General features: G+C 41.8%; 1 protein-coding gene across 1 annotated transcript in view; it reads right to left on the reverse strand.

Annotated features, from left to right (window-relative positions):
• Positions 1–17,008, reverse strand: part of tsc22d2 (TSC22 domain family 2) — a 29,150-nt gene extending 12,142 nt beyond the window's left edge. The window contains exon 1 of the mRNA XM_086116045.1: positions 14,912–17,008. Within this exon, the coding sequence (XP_085972171.1) occupies positions 14,912–16,404 (1,493 nt within the window). The 5' untranslated portion in view covers positions 16,405–17,008. The remainder of the gene's footprint in view (positions 1–14,911) is intronic.
• Positions 17,009–17,515: the final 507 nt, after the last annotated feature.

Consider the following 17,515-nt stretch of genomic DNA (forward strand, 5'->3'; position numbering starts at 1 on the left):
TAAACTTTCCAGATTAGAGCGAATGCAAGCGTTATCAATCCAATCGTACCTTGACAAGTTTCAGCACCTTGCCTTGATGCAGTGGTGAGTTATGTCAATCCTGCAAGTTTTAAGACCGTACTAACCGCATACTTCAACACAACAGCTGGGAGCTCAGCCCACTTAACGAGCCGAATACCTGGTTTTATAGGTACAGTGAGGGAAGTGTTTAAGCGCATTGACTTCAGCTGGCAAAGAGACAGGTCCGTATATCAGAGGTGCTGAGTGAAAAGGTTTCAAATTCAGTCAGGGGTACAAGTGAGGTTGAGTCTTCTCACGTAAAGCAAAAGATTATATAATTCAGTACTAAATGAAGCCCTGATCCAACTATTCATTTGGAAGCTTGGCAGCCCATCCATGACATAATGAGAGCCAAGTATTTGAAATGCCTGTCATGTTGTCGCTCGTCAATCATGACAACCTGTAAATGCCTGCTTACGTTTGACGGCCTTGGAGTAGGATTACGCTACCTCGGCATTCGTTTTGGATATATAGAGTATAAATGTATGTTATGGTTACAATATTAATAGACGAACTTGAATTGAATTAATTACAAACATCTTATTACTTTACATCTAGATAACCCATAATCCGTTTCTCATTACCTCTTATAAAAGAAAAACAAATTCTTAAATATAAACTGTTAGAAGCATGTCATGTGATATGCTGCTGTCCATATTAGATATTGTGGAAATGATGTCACAAAACCTTTCGACACCACGATACATTTTGGAATTTCATTGACATTTCCATGTTCTTTATATCCTCCATTGTTTTTTGATTAAATGGTTCACTGGATAGCAGAGGTAGTTTGAAAAACCCATGTCTTTCAGCATGATTTACTTTTCTCTAGCACAATTCCCACTGCATAGGAGCTGTCAGACTTTGCTGTCGTTGCAGTTTATCTCCACCACGAATTGCTGGAAGTTGGCTGATTACGTGGATGAAGGGTTAGGAAAGATGTTGGAAATCCACATTTCATCCAATGAAGTCTAGAGACAAGTACAGAATAATGTCCATATTAACAAGCATCCGCAGCAACAAAGCCTTTCTTTTACGTTTCAATTTTGGTTGTTTCGAGGCTAGAGTATAAGGAGACTTTGAGCCAAAAGTTTGAGCCAACAGGATCCCAAGTGAAAATAAGAACAAAATCCTTTATGGATGACGGCAAATCTACCCTTCACGGGTGATTTATGTTTAAGATCACTTAAAATAAGTTTTGCATTTGAGTGTTGATGTTTTGGCGCTACAGTTCAAATGTAATTTGACCTTTCAGTACAGATTTTAGCAAGGATCATGGAAGTTGACAAACATGATTTGCTTTCGCGGGCCTCATAAAAGAACGTAGCGGGCCAGATTGGGCCCCCGGGCCTTGACTTTGACAACAGTGCTCTAGGGGAAGTCCACTAGTGGAATTTGAACAACACTTGTAGAATCAGTGCATGAAGTAATTCCAGATAAAGATAAGATAAGAAAATAAGATAAGAAAACCTTTATTAGTCTCGCAATGGAGAAATTCCCAATTCACAGCAGCAAAGTTATGAAAGGAAGAAGTAGTACAACAAAATATAGGAGCTGCTGGAAAGGCAGCCACTCTCGCGGCGCCATTTTGAAGTCAAAATAACAAAAATAACACAACACATAAGACACAGACAGTCGTGCAATCTTCACCACTTTTCTGCATACACTTTGTTGTCTGAAGCAGTTCTAGATGAAAGAGGAGAGGATCAAAGTGTCCTTTCACCAGTGGATCAGAGACGTCATGCTGAAAATGTGCACACGTCTGCTACAAGCTAAGTTTTAAAAGCAAACACGAAGCTGTAGCGTCCATTGACGAAAATAGATTAGTTCACTTCTCCTGTCCCACGTAATCCGCTTCAAACTCCAAGCCGCGACTCCCAGTTCCAAATCCGCATCGGCGCTCCGCGCTAACGCTCCTTTCTTCTCATCGTCGGCTCCTCAAGACTTACATCCATCCAGCCGCAGACCGTTCAACAGCACCGATCTCTCCGCTGAACAAAGCAGGGCTGTGAAAAATGCTGCCCATTACAGGCGCAAGACACAAGCGCCACGGGACTGTCCAGCAACGACAGTCAAATGGCGCCGACATTCCTCCCAGTCAAAAACAGTGCTGGTATACCGATGCTGCCGAGAAGGCGCAACCACCAAGCACAGAGTCTCCTCCTTGATGAATGTCGTCGCCAAAAAATGCTGAAAAAAGTCCACATCAGGTCCACACGACGTAACAACAAACACAAAGTGACAAAACAAACACAAAAACAAAAAAAAAAAGCAAGGCTCATGAGAGCACTTGCTGACGGCTGCCTACTCGGGCGCCATCTTGACTTCTATGAAAGAGCAATCTTTCATGAAAGATGCTGGAATCCAGTGCATATATTCCAAGAAGACTTCCGCTGTAGTTCATCGGCACCCAAGGTTATGATATCTGATACTTGAGAAAATGTTTGATTATAGATGTGTACCAATCAGTGGGGACGAGAGACTAATCCAAACAAATGAACAACTTATAAAGCACTGGAAGCAAACCAAGCTGTTTCAACAACTCATTGGACAAATTAACAAATCCGGTCGCCTTCTTGAGTTAAAGTTGATCTATAAGTCTCAATGAAAAAAACCCCACACACAACAAGACAGGTATCTGGTTGTGAAATACGTGATGCATGGAGCAAGGTACGTTAACGCTCAACTGATTAAAAAATAAAAAATAAAAATTAAAAAAACCACACAACTGAGCATTCAACATGAATTCTATGACTACTCGTGAACTGAAGCACAGCTGTGGAACCAAAAAACATGAACATGTGGATCACCGAACATGTCATGTATTTGTCTGGTCATTTTCTTCCTACAACCATTAGTCCCCTGCCCTCAAATTATATAACAATTTTAAAAAAATAAAAAGAAAGAAAGACAGCCACGGGGATACTTTGACTAAAATCCACCCAACAATATGCTATGAATACAAGCTCAGTTACCATGTTGCAACAGGGTGCCAAGAATAGGTCTCTTGTGAGATGCCAGAGGCAAAGTTGCACCAAACTGTCACATCTGAAGGACCAATCCGCGGTCTCATGATGTGTACTTGATAAGGGATTTAGAAATGAAACCTTTTGTCAATCAAAAAGCTTTGTTTATAATACAGACCTTTTTAGACAGGGTTTGGTTATCAAACAAAGCTCATGGCATTGTGCTGTAGCTATAGGGTTAGACAGAATGTTATGTAACTTGACATGATAATAAAATGGTCCTGAATAGTTGTGTTGATATCAATCAAACGTTATTTATACAGCACTTTTCATACATAAAAATGCAACTCAAAATGCTGTGCCATTAAAACTTCAAAATTACAACATAAAAAGAGGAACCCCCCTGCCCCAAAATACATAGATGCATTTACCCACAAGCATGCGCGCGCATCGGCACACACGCACACGCACACGCACACACACAGAGATGAACTATATTAAAAAAGACATGGCAAGGCAGAGAGAAACCATATGAAGAAAAGAGCACCCAAGGGAGCTAATCCACGCTGACAAGAATGACGGCCACCACACCTTCCAGTGGGGATGCCCCCCAGGAGGAAACACCGGCACGATAATAAACAAATAAGTGGCAAGGCTTGAAATTAAAATAAGTACATATGTTATTTGAAAGCCAAGCTAAAAAAATGTGCCTTAAGCCTCCTTTTAAAAACATCAACAGTCTCTGCGGACCTGATGTCCTCTGGCAACCTATTCCATAGCTGGGACCAAAATGGCTGAATGCAGCCTGACCATGTATATTGAGGAAGGTATAATTGAAAGGCCCGTGCCAGAGGACCTCAGCATCCCCTGGTCCTTGTCAGGACTCATGTGACTGAGATCTGGAGTAGGTGTAAGCTTGAAATACTCTTTTTAGGAAGATCAGAGAGCTGGACATTGCAATAATCCAAGCGACAGTAAATAAAAGCAAATATCAGCACTTCCATGTTGGCCTAAGAAAGAAACGGGCGGGCTCTGGCGATATTCTTGAGATGATAAAAAACAATCTTGGGTATATTTTTAATATGAGGAATAAGACTGGCAGCCCGGTGATCCAGTGGGTAGCACGTCGACCTCACAGTGCAGAGGTCGTGGGTTCGATCCCGGCTCCGGCCTTCCTGTGTGGAGTTTGCATGTTCTCCCGTGCCTGCGTGGGTGTTCTCTGGGTACTCCGGTTTGCGTCCACATTTCAAAAACATGCATGGCAGGCTGATTGAACACCCAAAATTGTCCTGAGGTGTGAGTGTCAGAGAGGATGGTTGTTCGTCTCTGTGTGCTCTGCGATTGGCTGGCAACCGGTTCAGGGTGTCCCCTTCCCCCACCTGCTGCCCGCTCCAGCATGCCCCGTGGCCTTTGTGAGGATAAAGGGGTTCAGAAAATGGATGGATGGATAGACTAAGCCATGGGATGGGACACAGAAAAGTATCACCAAGCCCATAATAAAACCAAATGAAAACAAACAAACAAACAAACAAACAAAAAACAGGGACGTGACCCTCTGCATGGGTCCAAACCTGTAGCCGGTACCTGATTAAATCTCAGTCCTTGCTATGCAGCTCAGGACTAAAAACTCAATCCCTCCCGTTCTCCGAGATTGCAGCACGACGTTTTATATGCTTTATGAAGTGCCTTTGTTTTGTACGTTATCTTTAAAAAAATATAAAAAGAAAGAAAAGAACAGCAAGTTACACCGTTGGTGACTCGTTTTAGAATGTAAATTACTGCCACCTTGAGATTATTCTGTGAACAGTTTGGCCTTGACTTGTTCTGTGAACTGTTTGGCCTTTTAAATTGAAAGACTGAATCAAATTAAATCACAGCTCAGGTTGGCAGGAAAATTTGAAAAACAGACTGAGCACTTTCACATGAGGAAAAAAAAATGGTTTTTATCATCACATGTGACTTATGATGAGTCAGTATATTATCATCATGGGTGGATCATTCAGCAGGATGACAGCTGATAAAATCATCAGCCTGACGCAGCAAAGTCACCCGGTATGCTCAACTGGGTTCAAGTTCATCCATTCATTCGATGATGGCCGAGTGAAATCGGTCATATTTGCATTTTTGGGTCTGCCACTGCTCATTGCAGGCAAATAAATAGTACACTCACAATTTCACCTCAACTGCATCTACCAGTGCATGATTCATCAAAACACAATCAAGAATTTTTAACTTCCAATTAGCAGATTGATGATAGAATTGCATTAAGTCAACAATTTTTTAGGCCTTAGCCATTGGATTAAGAATTTGTTGACCCTTTATTATTATTTATGAAATCCATTTGGAACTAAGATTTCTGGTAAAGTTTTAACAGCAGTTTCTGGCCAGTTATGGCGGTTCAATTTATAAATGTAGAATATTTTCCATTGCTCTGAAAACATTACACACAAGAGCAATTGCTGATTATTTGTTTCTTTGAATTTCATTAACAGAAATGCTTTGGGCTTGGAAGACCCTTCCCGTATATAAAGGTTTAAAAAAGTACATATATACTTCTGCTCTTGAGTGACGAATCGCTTTTGTAGGAAATGCCGGTGTTTGGTTGATTGTTTTTAGTTATTTCATTTACAGTACTGAAGAGCATTTGCAGTACTGAAAAGCTCATTCATATTGTTAAATGCCTACTTTCAACAAGAAACGCATTGCATCTCACCTTTAACTAAGCTGTACCATATCAAATCGAATCGTAGTGCCACTGAACTGAATCCACGCGTGTTGTACTTTAAAATGTACTGTGCTTGAATTGTATTGCACCCCATGTATCGCCATACGCATTGAATCGTCTTTTCTTTGACAGATAGATGCACACCCCTATAAAACAGCATCAAAATGTTGGTTTATATTACTGTTTCAAATATTAATTCTCACTATAACCGTATTTAGTGTCTCAGAATTGTTAGTTGCCTTTCAGTAAATGTGGGAATTGTTGTTTTTACTTTGAACTAAGACTCAAGATGTAAGAAGATACCTCTGCAAAGGGCTGCAACACTTCTTTTGAGTCAATTGTCATCTTTTTAAATTTTGTGGAGTGTTGATTATATTTGATTCTATTTGGTTGCAGTTTATAATGTGCAAAAAGTGCATTTGATTGTTGAGTTTGTTTTTGTCTTTGAAATACAAGGTACAATGCCTTAAGAAGTGCATATACAGCATGCACTATTTTTTATCTTTGTTACCGATAACGTGATAATACAGAAATTGTTTTTTATTTATTTATTACTGCTGATTAAGTTTTCTAACAGTCACTAAAAGAGCCATCACTCCCCCCAACCTATAATGTCGAACCCAACACGATACTCTGGCTTTGATCCAGTGTTTCCCATGCAGGCCGTTGTCTTACTCTTGCCTGGGCATTCATACTTGGGTCAGGTCGAAGACTAGCAGGTTCCTCTGACAAATCGCAGCCAACTTCTTTGACATACCGTACACTGGGTGTGTCCAATGGACATTGTGTGAATGTCCCAAAGTTAATTTTGCTTAAAATAAAGCTAATGCTTATGTGACACTTTGGTTTCTGCGGCCAGAGGTGATGTAGTGTCTTTTGCAACATCTCAAGGCCATGGAATAAACTAAAGAGTAATAATATTATTATTATTGGAACCGGATCCCTGGTATAGCACTGATACCCGCCAATAGATAGTCTTTCTTGCCTTCAGAGTCTTTGATGAAATGTGCTCTTTGACAAGCGAGAAGCCAGAAGTTGAGTATGTTGATATTAGTGGTAAAATGATAAATGCATTTTCAGAAACTTTTAAGTTCAGTAGAAACCACGTTGCATCAACACAAATTGCAAATAATGGTGGCTGACAATTTAGAAATAAACAGATGGTCTGATGTGGAGAGAAGGGAATGTACCATCTATCTGAGGTCGCCTTTTTAGATGTGACTTAACCGTTCATCCAACCACAATGAGTCACATTCACCGACTCAAACTTACGTTTTAAGGACTAAGGAGGAGTAGAAGTCTCATAAATTAAAGTGTAAAATGTTGATGACTGGAGATGGCTGGAAAAAAGATGAAGAGGTTGCTGTAAGAATGGGTTGAGTGAAAATGTCAACTATTCGGAAGATGAATTTAAATATGTGTGTATTTCAAAGCAAGAGAGGTTGACTTTGCAGAGTTGCATGTTGAAACTGAAGAAAAACCGCACAATAGGCAAACAGTCAGAAGCACCAGTGAATCAGATCAGTCGATGACACCCTTTGAAAGTAAGAGAGCACAGAGAGAAGAATGGGTGACTCAACTGCAGCTGGCTGACGTGCTTTCTTCGCATCCTCATTAGTAACGATTCAGACATCTCTGGCTCCAGGGGCTGCAGGCAACTGAAAGATTCTTGTTCTAGCCTTGAGTCCGACTCTTCGAGAGCGAATGGCTACGACAACTACATATTCCACAGAGTACTACATATTCATGATACTTGAGAAAGTGAGGCCGAAGATCAGATCCCGTGTCCATCCTTTAAAAGCCTTCAAACCACCATAAAAAGTACAACTGTGGGTTTTATACATTCCAGTATATCCTTACAGAGTACTGGAAATCATCATTTTTACACAATTCTAGTATCTAGTTTACTATCGTCCATTTACACGTCTCTTTATTCTTTATTTGACAATAAAGTTGTATTCAATTCAATTCATGTCTCAGTGGTACTTCTACTTACGAATGTCTCTTCATACGAAATTTTCAAGTTGCCAAACACCTCAGCAGGAAAATATTGCCTCTTGTTACGAAAGGTAAAAAATACAGTATGGGCTGCTACTCGCAGCTCAGTTTTTCTGAATGCAACATATTGATAGCTGCTCTGCCATTGGCTATTACCGAGTATCATCCTGGAATCCCATTGGCTAAGTGTTTATGTGTGTTTATGTGTGGAGCTAGATAAATAGATAGATAGATATGTGTCTGTGCAGCGCCCTCGTCATTTTCCCCTCAGGCCATGAGGTGTTCCGATAGATTGAAGTAAATGTGAATCACCCAGAAAAAAAGTTCACCAGTGCGCCAATCGCTCACTATGCTGATGCTTGTCTTGGACATTTTCGAAGGATTGTTAAAAGCAAACGTCCTTGGATCGCTTCTTTACAAAACGCCAGGCAAAAATCACTTCTGAGAGTGAGCATTAACTAAAGAGGGCAAAAAAAATGATGAGGACGCAGTTAAAAGTTAAATTGTCATCATTTTTATTCATTATTTTTTACATTATGCACAATGGTATGTGTGTAATGTATATAACGATTTATTATGCAATAATCTAATTGTAACATGTATTTGGGACATATTTTGATGCTTTATAAAACATTTATGCCTGAATTTTAGGAGGCCTGGGACGGATTAGGGCATTTACATGGAAAACGCGTCTCGACTTACATTTTTGAGTTAAGAAATTTCTTCCAGAACCAATTAATTTCATAAGTAGAGGTATCACTGTACCATAATATTATCCTAACCATTTGGATATCAGGATGAGATTTTATCAAAGTAGCCCTCATACTAACTGGTGATTGCCAATTGATTGTGAACATACAGCATGGAGGTGTGACACTCACACTGAAACATCACACATGGCTCAACATAGCTCCATTTACAGTATATAGCAAGTACAGGCTGGTAACAAGCAGCTGTCAACAGTTTTTTCTTCTTCTTTGGTCTGAGGACTCCCCTTGAAATGAGCTGAGCATAGCTAACATACTTTAATCACTCAAAAGAGGGGTCAAACCAGTTCTGGCTTCAGAGTATTTTGGAAAAGACAATAAACACCAGCGGTTTACACACACTTCTTATTCCTGGAACAGCATGCAGCATATTCAATAGCCTTCTCTCACTACAAAGAGAGTTAGTAACAGTGGGCTTTTCGTTGTGAACTCAATTTGGCTGGGTGACTCTAACTGGACGTGAACCCAGACACCTTGGCGATATAATCAGGCGAGTGCTGCAATCATTACTTCTCCAAACACTACACTGTTTGGAGCTTTAACATACTGTATGTGGTCTACAGCTAAAGGCGACAAATTTGATTAGCTTGGATCTCCACTCAGGACCAGCAAAGGGATATGGAGTGATTTGCCCATTTGCCCAAGACTAAGGTGGACTAGACAAACGAATTAAGAAATTCATTCATACTGCTCCAGCGTCTCCCACGATTGGTGGGTGGAATTCATATTTTGAGGTATAAATCTAGGGTATGTAATAATGGAGTTGATTTAAATAGAGAGTGGACGTCACTCAACTTCCAATTATTGATGGCATATTCTTCAACTACCGGTAGTTGAGGCTAAATCAACAGTGTGAAGTAATCCATTTTGCCTCAAGACAGGTGGGCGACTGGTTACCACATTTACCACACAGTGCAGAGACGCAGGGTTCGAGTTTGGCTCTGGCCTTTTTGTGTCGAGTTTGCATGTTCTCCCCGTGCCTGCATGGGTTTTCTCTGGGTACGCCGGTTTCCTCCCACATTCCAAAAACATGCAGGGCAGGTTAATGGAGCACTCTAAATTGTCCCTCGTGTGAGTGGGAGCGGGAATGGCTGGTCGTCTATGTGCCCTGCGATTGGCTGGCAATCAGTTCAGGGTGTACCCGGCCTACTGCCCAAAGACAGCTGGGATAGGCTCCAACAGTACCATGACCCTCGTGAGAATAAGCGGATAAGAAAATGGATGGACGGATGGACCCCATCAACCTTAACACATTTCCAAATATTTTTTGTAGTATTACCAAATCACCAATACATATTTGAGGGTGTGGTATCGGGCCAATACCAGCCTTATTTCAAGGTATCAAGAACGTACGAGGCCTGACGATACCAATCACAGATACCAGTCACTAGGTTAAAGAAATATTCACCAATATAATTATATGATGTGAAAAATGTACATTGTGATGTTATCAGCTGCATCAACCTATTTTCCAACTTCACAGTGGAATCCTTAACAGTTTAACAAGTATTATTTTGTACTTGAAGATATTTTGAACAAAGACAAAAACTCATTAGTGAGTTATTAGTTTTATTTCACACTTTTGTCAATTCATTACAAATGAACTCTAAATCAGTGAGTTGTGTTCTATTTTGAACATAAATTCTGTTTTACATAGTGACTGTTTTCTTTCAAATTATCTGTCATTAGTTTTATCGAAATTTTATATACCGTATTTTCACGACTACAAGGCACCATTAAAAGTCTCAAATTTTCTCCAAAATGGACAGGACGCCTTATGATGCGGAGCGTCTTGTGTATGCGCCGAGTTCCAAAACCTGACCGACAGCCGACACGCTGTTTATATAGAGAAAAGGCGGAAGTGACTGTGGACAGGCATGCGGCAAAGAAGTCGGCCAATCAGTGAAGGGTGGGCGTGTATATATACATATAGAGAGAGAGAGAGAGAGAGAGAGAGAGAGAGAGAGAGAGAGAGAGAGAGAGAGAGAGAGAGAGAGAAAAGGCAGACGTGAGTGAGGACAGGCATGCGGCGAAGAAGTCCGCCAATGAGTGAAGGGTGGGCGTGTAAGTGGACGCTAAAGCATACCTGTCAACTCATACGGTTTAGCCATAGTTCATACGGATTTTGTGGTGAATCTTACGTATATGGCCGTATCGCACAAATCATACGGATTCTGAACGTTTCCGTTTTCACCAACTCCAAATGATTTGGAGTTGGTGAAAAAAGTAACGCAGGAATACAACTCTGAACAGTAATGCCACTAAGTAGAATGATGATTAGACATTAACCAGACATTGTTTTATGGAGATTTACAATAAATATCATTGAAAATTTCGTGTTTTTTTTTTTACATATAAAATGCTTTGGTATGTTATAAGGATTTTTTGCTCATTATAAGGATTTTTTTGGTAGTTTATACAGGTTGGCGCTCCGAAAAGTTGACAGGTATGCTAAAGGGACGTCCCAAGCAGGTACCAACACCTGTATAGAGTGTGGCTATGTGCATTGTTGCAAAACAACTTCGGTTTTGGTTTCTAAGAACCCCCGAAAATAAATTCTACAAAGAGACACGCCTACGAAGCTCAGTTCAAACTTCAAGCCATCGGTTATGCTTTTGGCATGCGTGCCCATCTCACAGCAGCGGTGAAAAACCAAGTCAAGCAAATGAACTCTGAGCTTGCCGTTATTCCCGGAGGCTTGACTAAAGAACTCCAACCGCTGGACATCGGCATCAATCGGGCGTTCAAACCAAAGTTGCAACCGGGCGTTCAAAGTAAAGTTGCGAGCGGCATGGGAACAATGGATGATCGATGGCAAACACAACTTTACAAAGAGTGAGAGGCAGCGCTGGGCGAGTTACGCCACAATTTGCGAATGGATTGTGGCTGCTTGGACGAACGTGTCTGCTTGCACTGTTGTTCGAGTTTTTGGCAAAGCTTGCATCATTTCTGTGGAGCCACATGGCAATGTGAGTGACTCTGACAACGAGAGGGAACACGGCGTTTTTGATGGATTACCGGTACTTGCACAATTGTTCAATTCTGATACAGAGGATGAGGACTTTGATGGATTTCTGGGTGATGATTGATCGAAAAACGTGAGTACATTGTACGATGGCTAAATAAAATACAACGGAATTCAGTTTTGCTTCCGTTGCCTTTTTAAAAACGTGTTTTTAACTTGTATCTGTATGTCTTGGCATGCTACCGTATGCTACAAGCTAACGTGTTTTTAGCGTGCGCGCATGCATGCCGTATGTTTAAGCTGGCGTATGTTTTACCACTGTAAAACTGCACCCAATAATACAGTGCGTTTTGTCTATGTGTCAAATACAGAAATAGCACCCATTAATGAGACTGCGCCCAACCATACCGTGCGCCGAATGGTCGTGAAAATACGGTATATAAAAAGTACGAATGGTGTAAGTTATTTGGTATTGGTGAGTACTCAAAAATTGAGTACCCATTCTAGTATTGGTCTGAAAAAAAAGTGGTCCAGAACATTCCAAATAAATATTGTGCTGCAGATCAACTGGAGTAAAGTAGGCAAGGGTTGTATTTCGAATTAGCCACATTCAGCCAAAATCAAGCTGGCAGAGAGCCACGTGCTCAAGCTGACACAATCCAATCCATTCAGGGCTCCAGGAATTTGTCCCTTGGATGTTCAGGCAGCCGGGCTATCAGTGGAAAATAAGCTATTCCCTTGTGTCCACGCCATGGCAGCAACCCATTTAGCACCCATTACACATGTTCCCTTCCCTGGTTGGACTCTCCATTGCACCCAATCCACACACCCTCCCCCTTAGACTGTCAAACTGCCAAAGAGCGAGAATGAAAGGATGGGCCTCTCCGATACTATAAATACATACCATGTGCACATTCAGTCATCTCACCACTGCGCAAGGCTTTTGTCTGATAAAATATTTTAAAAAATAATTTCTGGAGTCTACTTGGAGTCATATGCATTTCTAACTGCATTCTATGTCATCATCATAAAAACAGGGGTTTTGCAGGCGGATTACAACTGCATACACTTTGAATATCTTGTACATTGTGAAACAAGTGCCAGATTGTGAGGAGTGATAAACCGTTTTAAATATATCAAAAGAGTTATCGTATTTTCACGACCATACGGCACACCGTATTCAATGGCATTGTGTCAGTTATGTGTGCTATTTCCGTATATAACACATAAGCAAGACAGCATTGTTTTATAGGATGCAGGCATGGTAAAATGTAAGCTATCTTAAAAAATACTGTAGCATGCATCCACACCAGCATGTTTTTAATAAGGCGGCAGGAGCAAAACGGAGTTTGGTTGTACTTTATTGAAGTATTAAATAGCGTACTCACGCTATAAAATACACAAAATGTTTAGCAAATTGGAGTCCCTCCACCAAGAAAACTAATGAAAACTATTGTTGCTATAATTTGTTTTTAACCTTAATGTAGCACCTGAAATGTAAATCCTGTTATAAATGAAATGTATTTATTTATTTCTAAACAAAGGTAACAGTAACAGATTTAATTATTTGGTTGATTATATGGAACCTATTCTTTTATGTTACTGTACATCATGCATGTAGTTTTGTGATGCTGGTATTTATTTAGTTGGAACAAATTTGAGGTACAGGTATGTGTTAAAAAATGTGGAAATTTATTAAATAAAATATTTTATTTAGAAATCTAAAGGAATATAGAAATACACTACCTACATTCACTTGGCAATGTTTTGTCTAATGCCAACATATACTGTAATTGCCCAGGTAATTTCTTGATGGAACCTTAAAAATGCAAACAATTTGACAATCTTTAATAAGACAAGTGACTGTGACAAAATTCAGAAAAGGTGACACCAAACTATTACAACTTTGACAAGACTGACAAAGTGCAATGACTAGACAATCTTGTGAAGAACAAATAAATCTAAGTCAAGAAACAAATCAACACCTAGCAATGCTGATATGTCAACAAAGACACTGAAGTCTTGATTTTGTGCACCAGACCCCAGAGCACACACACACACACACACACACACACACACACACACCTTAGATGTGCGCTGTGATCCTCATAGGTGTGTGCATGTGTGTGTGAGTAATGCAAAAATGACCTCCCCCTCTCCTCGCCAATTAAATGTCCTGTCCTGCTGCCAATGTCGTCATAGCTACACAGGCGTGCAGTGATGTCAGTCCACTTTTCATCACTGCCGCTTCTGTCTTCCCGACTAAGAAATGGGTATCGGCTATTCCTTTCATGATTATCTGCATGGACAACCCAAACACAGTTCCTGCCTTGTGCACATTTATCAAGCCAGTTGCAGTATTGCGGCAGGGATAAAGTATCTATTTAAACAATTAGCAGCAGTATTGAGACAGAGGAAAATATAGAGCAGACTTGTTTCCCCGAAAACCCCAACTCTTCCTCCTAGCTATACCATTTGATTTAGCATTGAAGAACTGAACATTGGAGAATAGTGAAGTATATACAGGATACACATACTTAAGATATACCAACCAGGTCATTTTGGTACCACCATCTTTTTCTTCAGCTGGTTCTTACTAAGAAATTGTGACATTTTAGTTCAGGAGCCCTAAGACGGCACCTAAAAATAGCTGTTGTGTGTATGTGAAGGGGCATTGTAAGCAAGTCAAGATTTAACATTCATGTAGTTTTAATGCTAAAAGGGAATAATGGTGTCTCTCATGGTCACACTAGAGACTAAAAATAAAAATTAGGCTTCTACATATTTTTGCTGCTGTTCACGTTGTTTGTTAACACGCCCCTAAACTACACCCTCTTATGGCTGGAAAGAGTTTTGCGTGGCAATGACAAAAAAAGAATGTGATCCATTGGAGGCTTTAAACGCTTTTTCATGACACAGAGTGAAAATTCCACCTGTTTCTACCAGTGACACTGGCACATGAACCCATTGTGACCTTCTTCCTTAAAACAGCGGAAAAATGCATATTTTGTTCAATGGCTCTTGAAGAATAAACCCAGTATGCTACTTTCAGGGGGCCTAATTGTAGTTGCAGTGAGAAGAGAAGCATGTAAGATCATGCCCACACTGCTGTAGAAAGAAATGACTGCATTTAAATTGAAATAAAAATCCTCAGATATATACACATACTGTAGATATATATTTAAAATGGTTTAAAACTCTCAAAATAATGTTTCCATCAATATTGTAGAATCACTTTTCCCGTTCAAAGCTGCTGGGCACGGGAGTCGAGCCAAAGTTAGCCTGGAATGCCAATCATAGGGCACCCATAGAAATGACTACCATTCACACTCACATCCACATCGTCACTGTCTAGTAACTGAACCCACGCCGTCTGCACAAGAAAACAATCCTTCTTTGTAATAATACCAATTAGAAAATACCCTCTTACCTGTCCTCATCCATGGTTAAATGGATGCCAAAGAAGCTGTTGACAGCAGGACTGGGAAGGCCGAGACCCTCTGTGATGAAAGGCTTCATACTGTCTTTCCCTGGCACCACATTGCCACTGGGATGAGGTAGGACTTCAGATTTGGGCCGACCATCTTCTGCCTGCTTACTGAATCCAGTGAGAAGGCCTGGGCTGATCCCTCCTCTGCCAGGCGCCTGACTCGCCCCACCCGTAGGGGTACTGGTGGTAGTGGGCACTGTGACGGGCACATTCAGGACACCTATGGCGAGGGCGGACGTGGGGGCAAGGCCTAACCCTCCCGAGGGCAGTGTAGGGTTGACGAACTGTTGCTGCTGCTGACCACCTCCTGGTGCCATGTGTAGTAGGAGGCCCTGGGCCGTGGGTGCATCAACACCGAGGCCCTGGGCTACTGAACTAGCTGGCACGATAAGAGATGTGGGGCCCACAGAGTGAGCAGTTATGGGAGGAGTGCTTGAACTCAAGTGCTGCTGCCGGTAATCTGGTTGGCCTGCAGGATGGTTCGAATAAGGAAAGTGCTGGATTTGTGTAGCAGGAGGCAAGATGGCAGACTTCTGATGCAGGGAACCTTGGTGCACACCCTTGAGGTTATTTGAGAGGAAGGTTTGTGGAGCAGCAGGTTGCATAGTGACCTGAGCATTTTGCATTTGTTTTGATGTCATCGCTGTTGAGTAACCTGTGGGCTGGAAGGCACTTGCTCCACTCCCAATCTGGGGGACCAAGCCAAAGCCTTGCTGCACAGCCTCAAAAGAATGAGAGGGATGTGTCGCCGTGTGGCCGCTATCCACGGTATTCTCCAAAGCCTGTGAGGAGGAAGCACTGGTAGAGACCACGGTGTTACTGGTGGTCCCTAGTCCACTGTCCCGTTCTATACTGTGATCGAGGGTTACATTTGGTTTGATGCTATCCACAGCCCGATTTCCATTTGAATCAGAGTCTCTGTCATGGAACTCAGTGCAAGTCCATCTCCCTCTTCTGAAGGGCTCTCCAGTACCATGGTCTAGTTTAATGACCCTGAAGCGAGAGCTGCAGGTATTCGCAGGAGTGACAGTGGTAGAGACAGTGGCAGCAGGGGCCGGAATAACGGGCACACTTGTTATGGAATGCTGCGGGGTAACACGACCGCCGCATGCACTTTTATTATTGCCGAGACTCCCATTCACAGGAGCTGTCACAGGAGCCTGACCCTCCTGGGTGTCTCCCACGTTGTTTAAGGTTTCCTCGGACGAGCTCCTGTCACACACAGCAAGGTCAGCTCGCGAAACATCGAATATTTCCGAGGACACGTCCTCCGTTCGGGACTCGTCCGGGTCGTCTAGACTCTCGGTGTCGTCTGCGGTGATGTTGGCTGCCACCTGAGCCTGCGTGACACTCGTGATCTGGAAACAACTCTTCTTTTTCGCTGGCATTTTTGACATGTTGGCTAGCTCTGTCGAGTCAGTATATTCCCACATGAAACGAAGCCCCGTTCCGTTTTCCTGATAAATTCACTGGAGGAGGACAACAGACGGAGACGTACAGCCACAGCACTTTTCCATACCGTTTTCCTCTCGTTCAGTCCACCAGGAGAAAAGTCACGGGCACGGTCCAAGACTATCCAAACCTCCTGAGACGTCCCCGGCCTCTCTCTGACACCCGGTCAGCCGTCCTTGTGGCTCACGGAGCCCGCAACAAGCAGACCCTCGTGCGAGCAGTTCAGCGACTGTCCCCGGGACTTCAGTCGGAGGCAGGCCCGGGTTTGTTAGTCCACTTCTCTCTCTTTTACTAAATGCCGACTAGCCGAGTTAGCTCAAGTGAGCTAGTTTCGCCTGCCCCAGTGCCAACAGGTGTGGAATCATAATGTAAACATTCCAGTCGGCCCCTTCGAGTAGAAAGTATAGTCCAGCGGCGTAGAGAAAAAAGACGTCAGAAGTCGTTGAAGTTTGGCCTATAAGTGTCGTAAGTTACTTGTGGCTCTTTGCTGACAGATAGCCACAAGAGCACCGCAACTGGAAGCTCACGGTTGCTGGATGCCTGCTAGCTATTGCTGCTGCTACTGCCTGCCTGCTTGGCTGTGGCGCTTCTCTTCCACCAGACAAGATGGCAAGAGCCAAGTGCATCCTGGGTAGAAAGGTCAGACGCATGTTCCTGCAAGCGATAGAAATGTTTTTAAATAATCAAAGTATAAAAATAATGTGTTACCTTTACCCTGAATAACTTCCTTTAACAGCGATTTTTACAACAAAACAAATCAACATTACTAATATGTAAAAGTAGTTCCGGACTGACGTCACTTCCGATTAGTTTCTTAACCTATACAGTATACGGTACACGGCAAACTTCATTTTCCGAGTACAACATTATGTGTAAAGGCTATAAATCGAAGGTGCATTAAAATATGGGGTTATTTCTAGTCGTCTGTACTTATTCCGCCCCCATGAAAATACGTTTAATATTTTCCAGAAAATAAACAAAATGCCTATCGTGGGAGCATTTTAACATTTATGGTCCTCAATTTAAAATGATCACAAAAATGTCTGTAAAATGTCATTTTCTTTTGTAATAAAATTGTTCACGAATCCCAAA

The sequence above is a fragment of the Hippocampus guttulatus genome, chromosome 7 (assembly GCF_054856545.1).
Source record: "Hippocampus guttulatus isolate MCC_2025c chromosome 7, RoL_Hgut_1.0, whole genome shotgun sequence".
NCBI lineage: Eukaryota > Metazoa > Chordata > Actinopteri > Syngnathiformes > Syngnathidae > Hippocampus > Hippocampus guttulatus.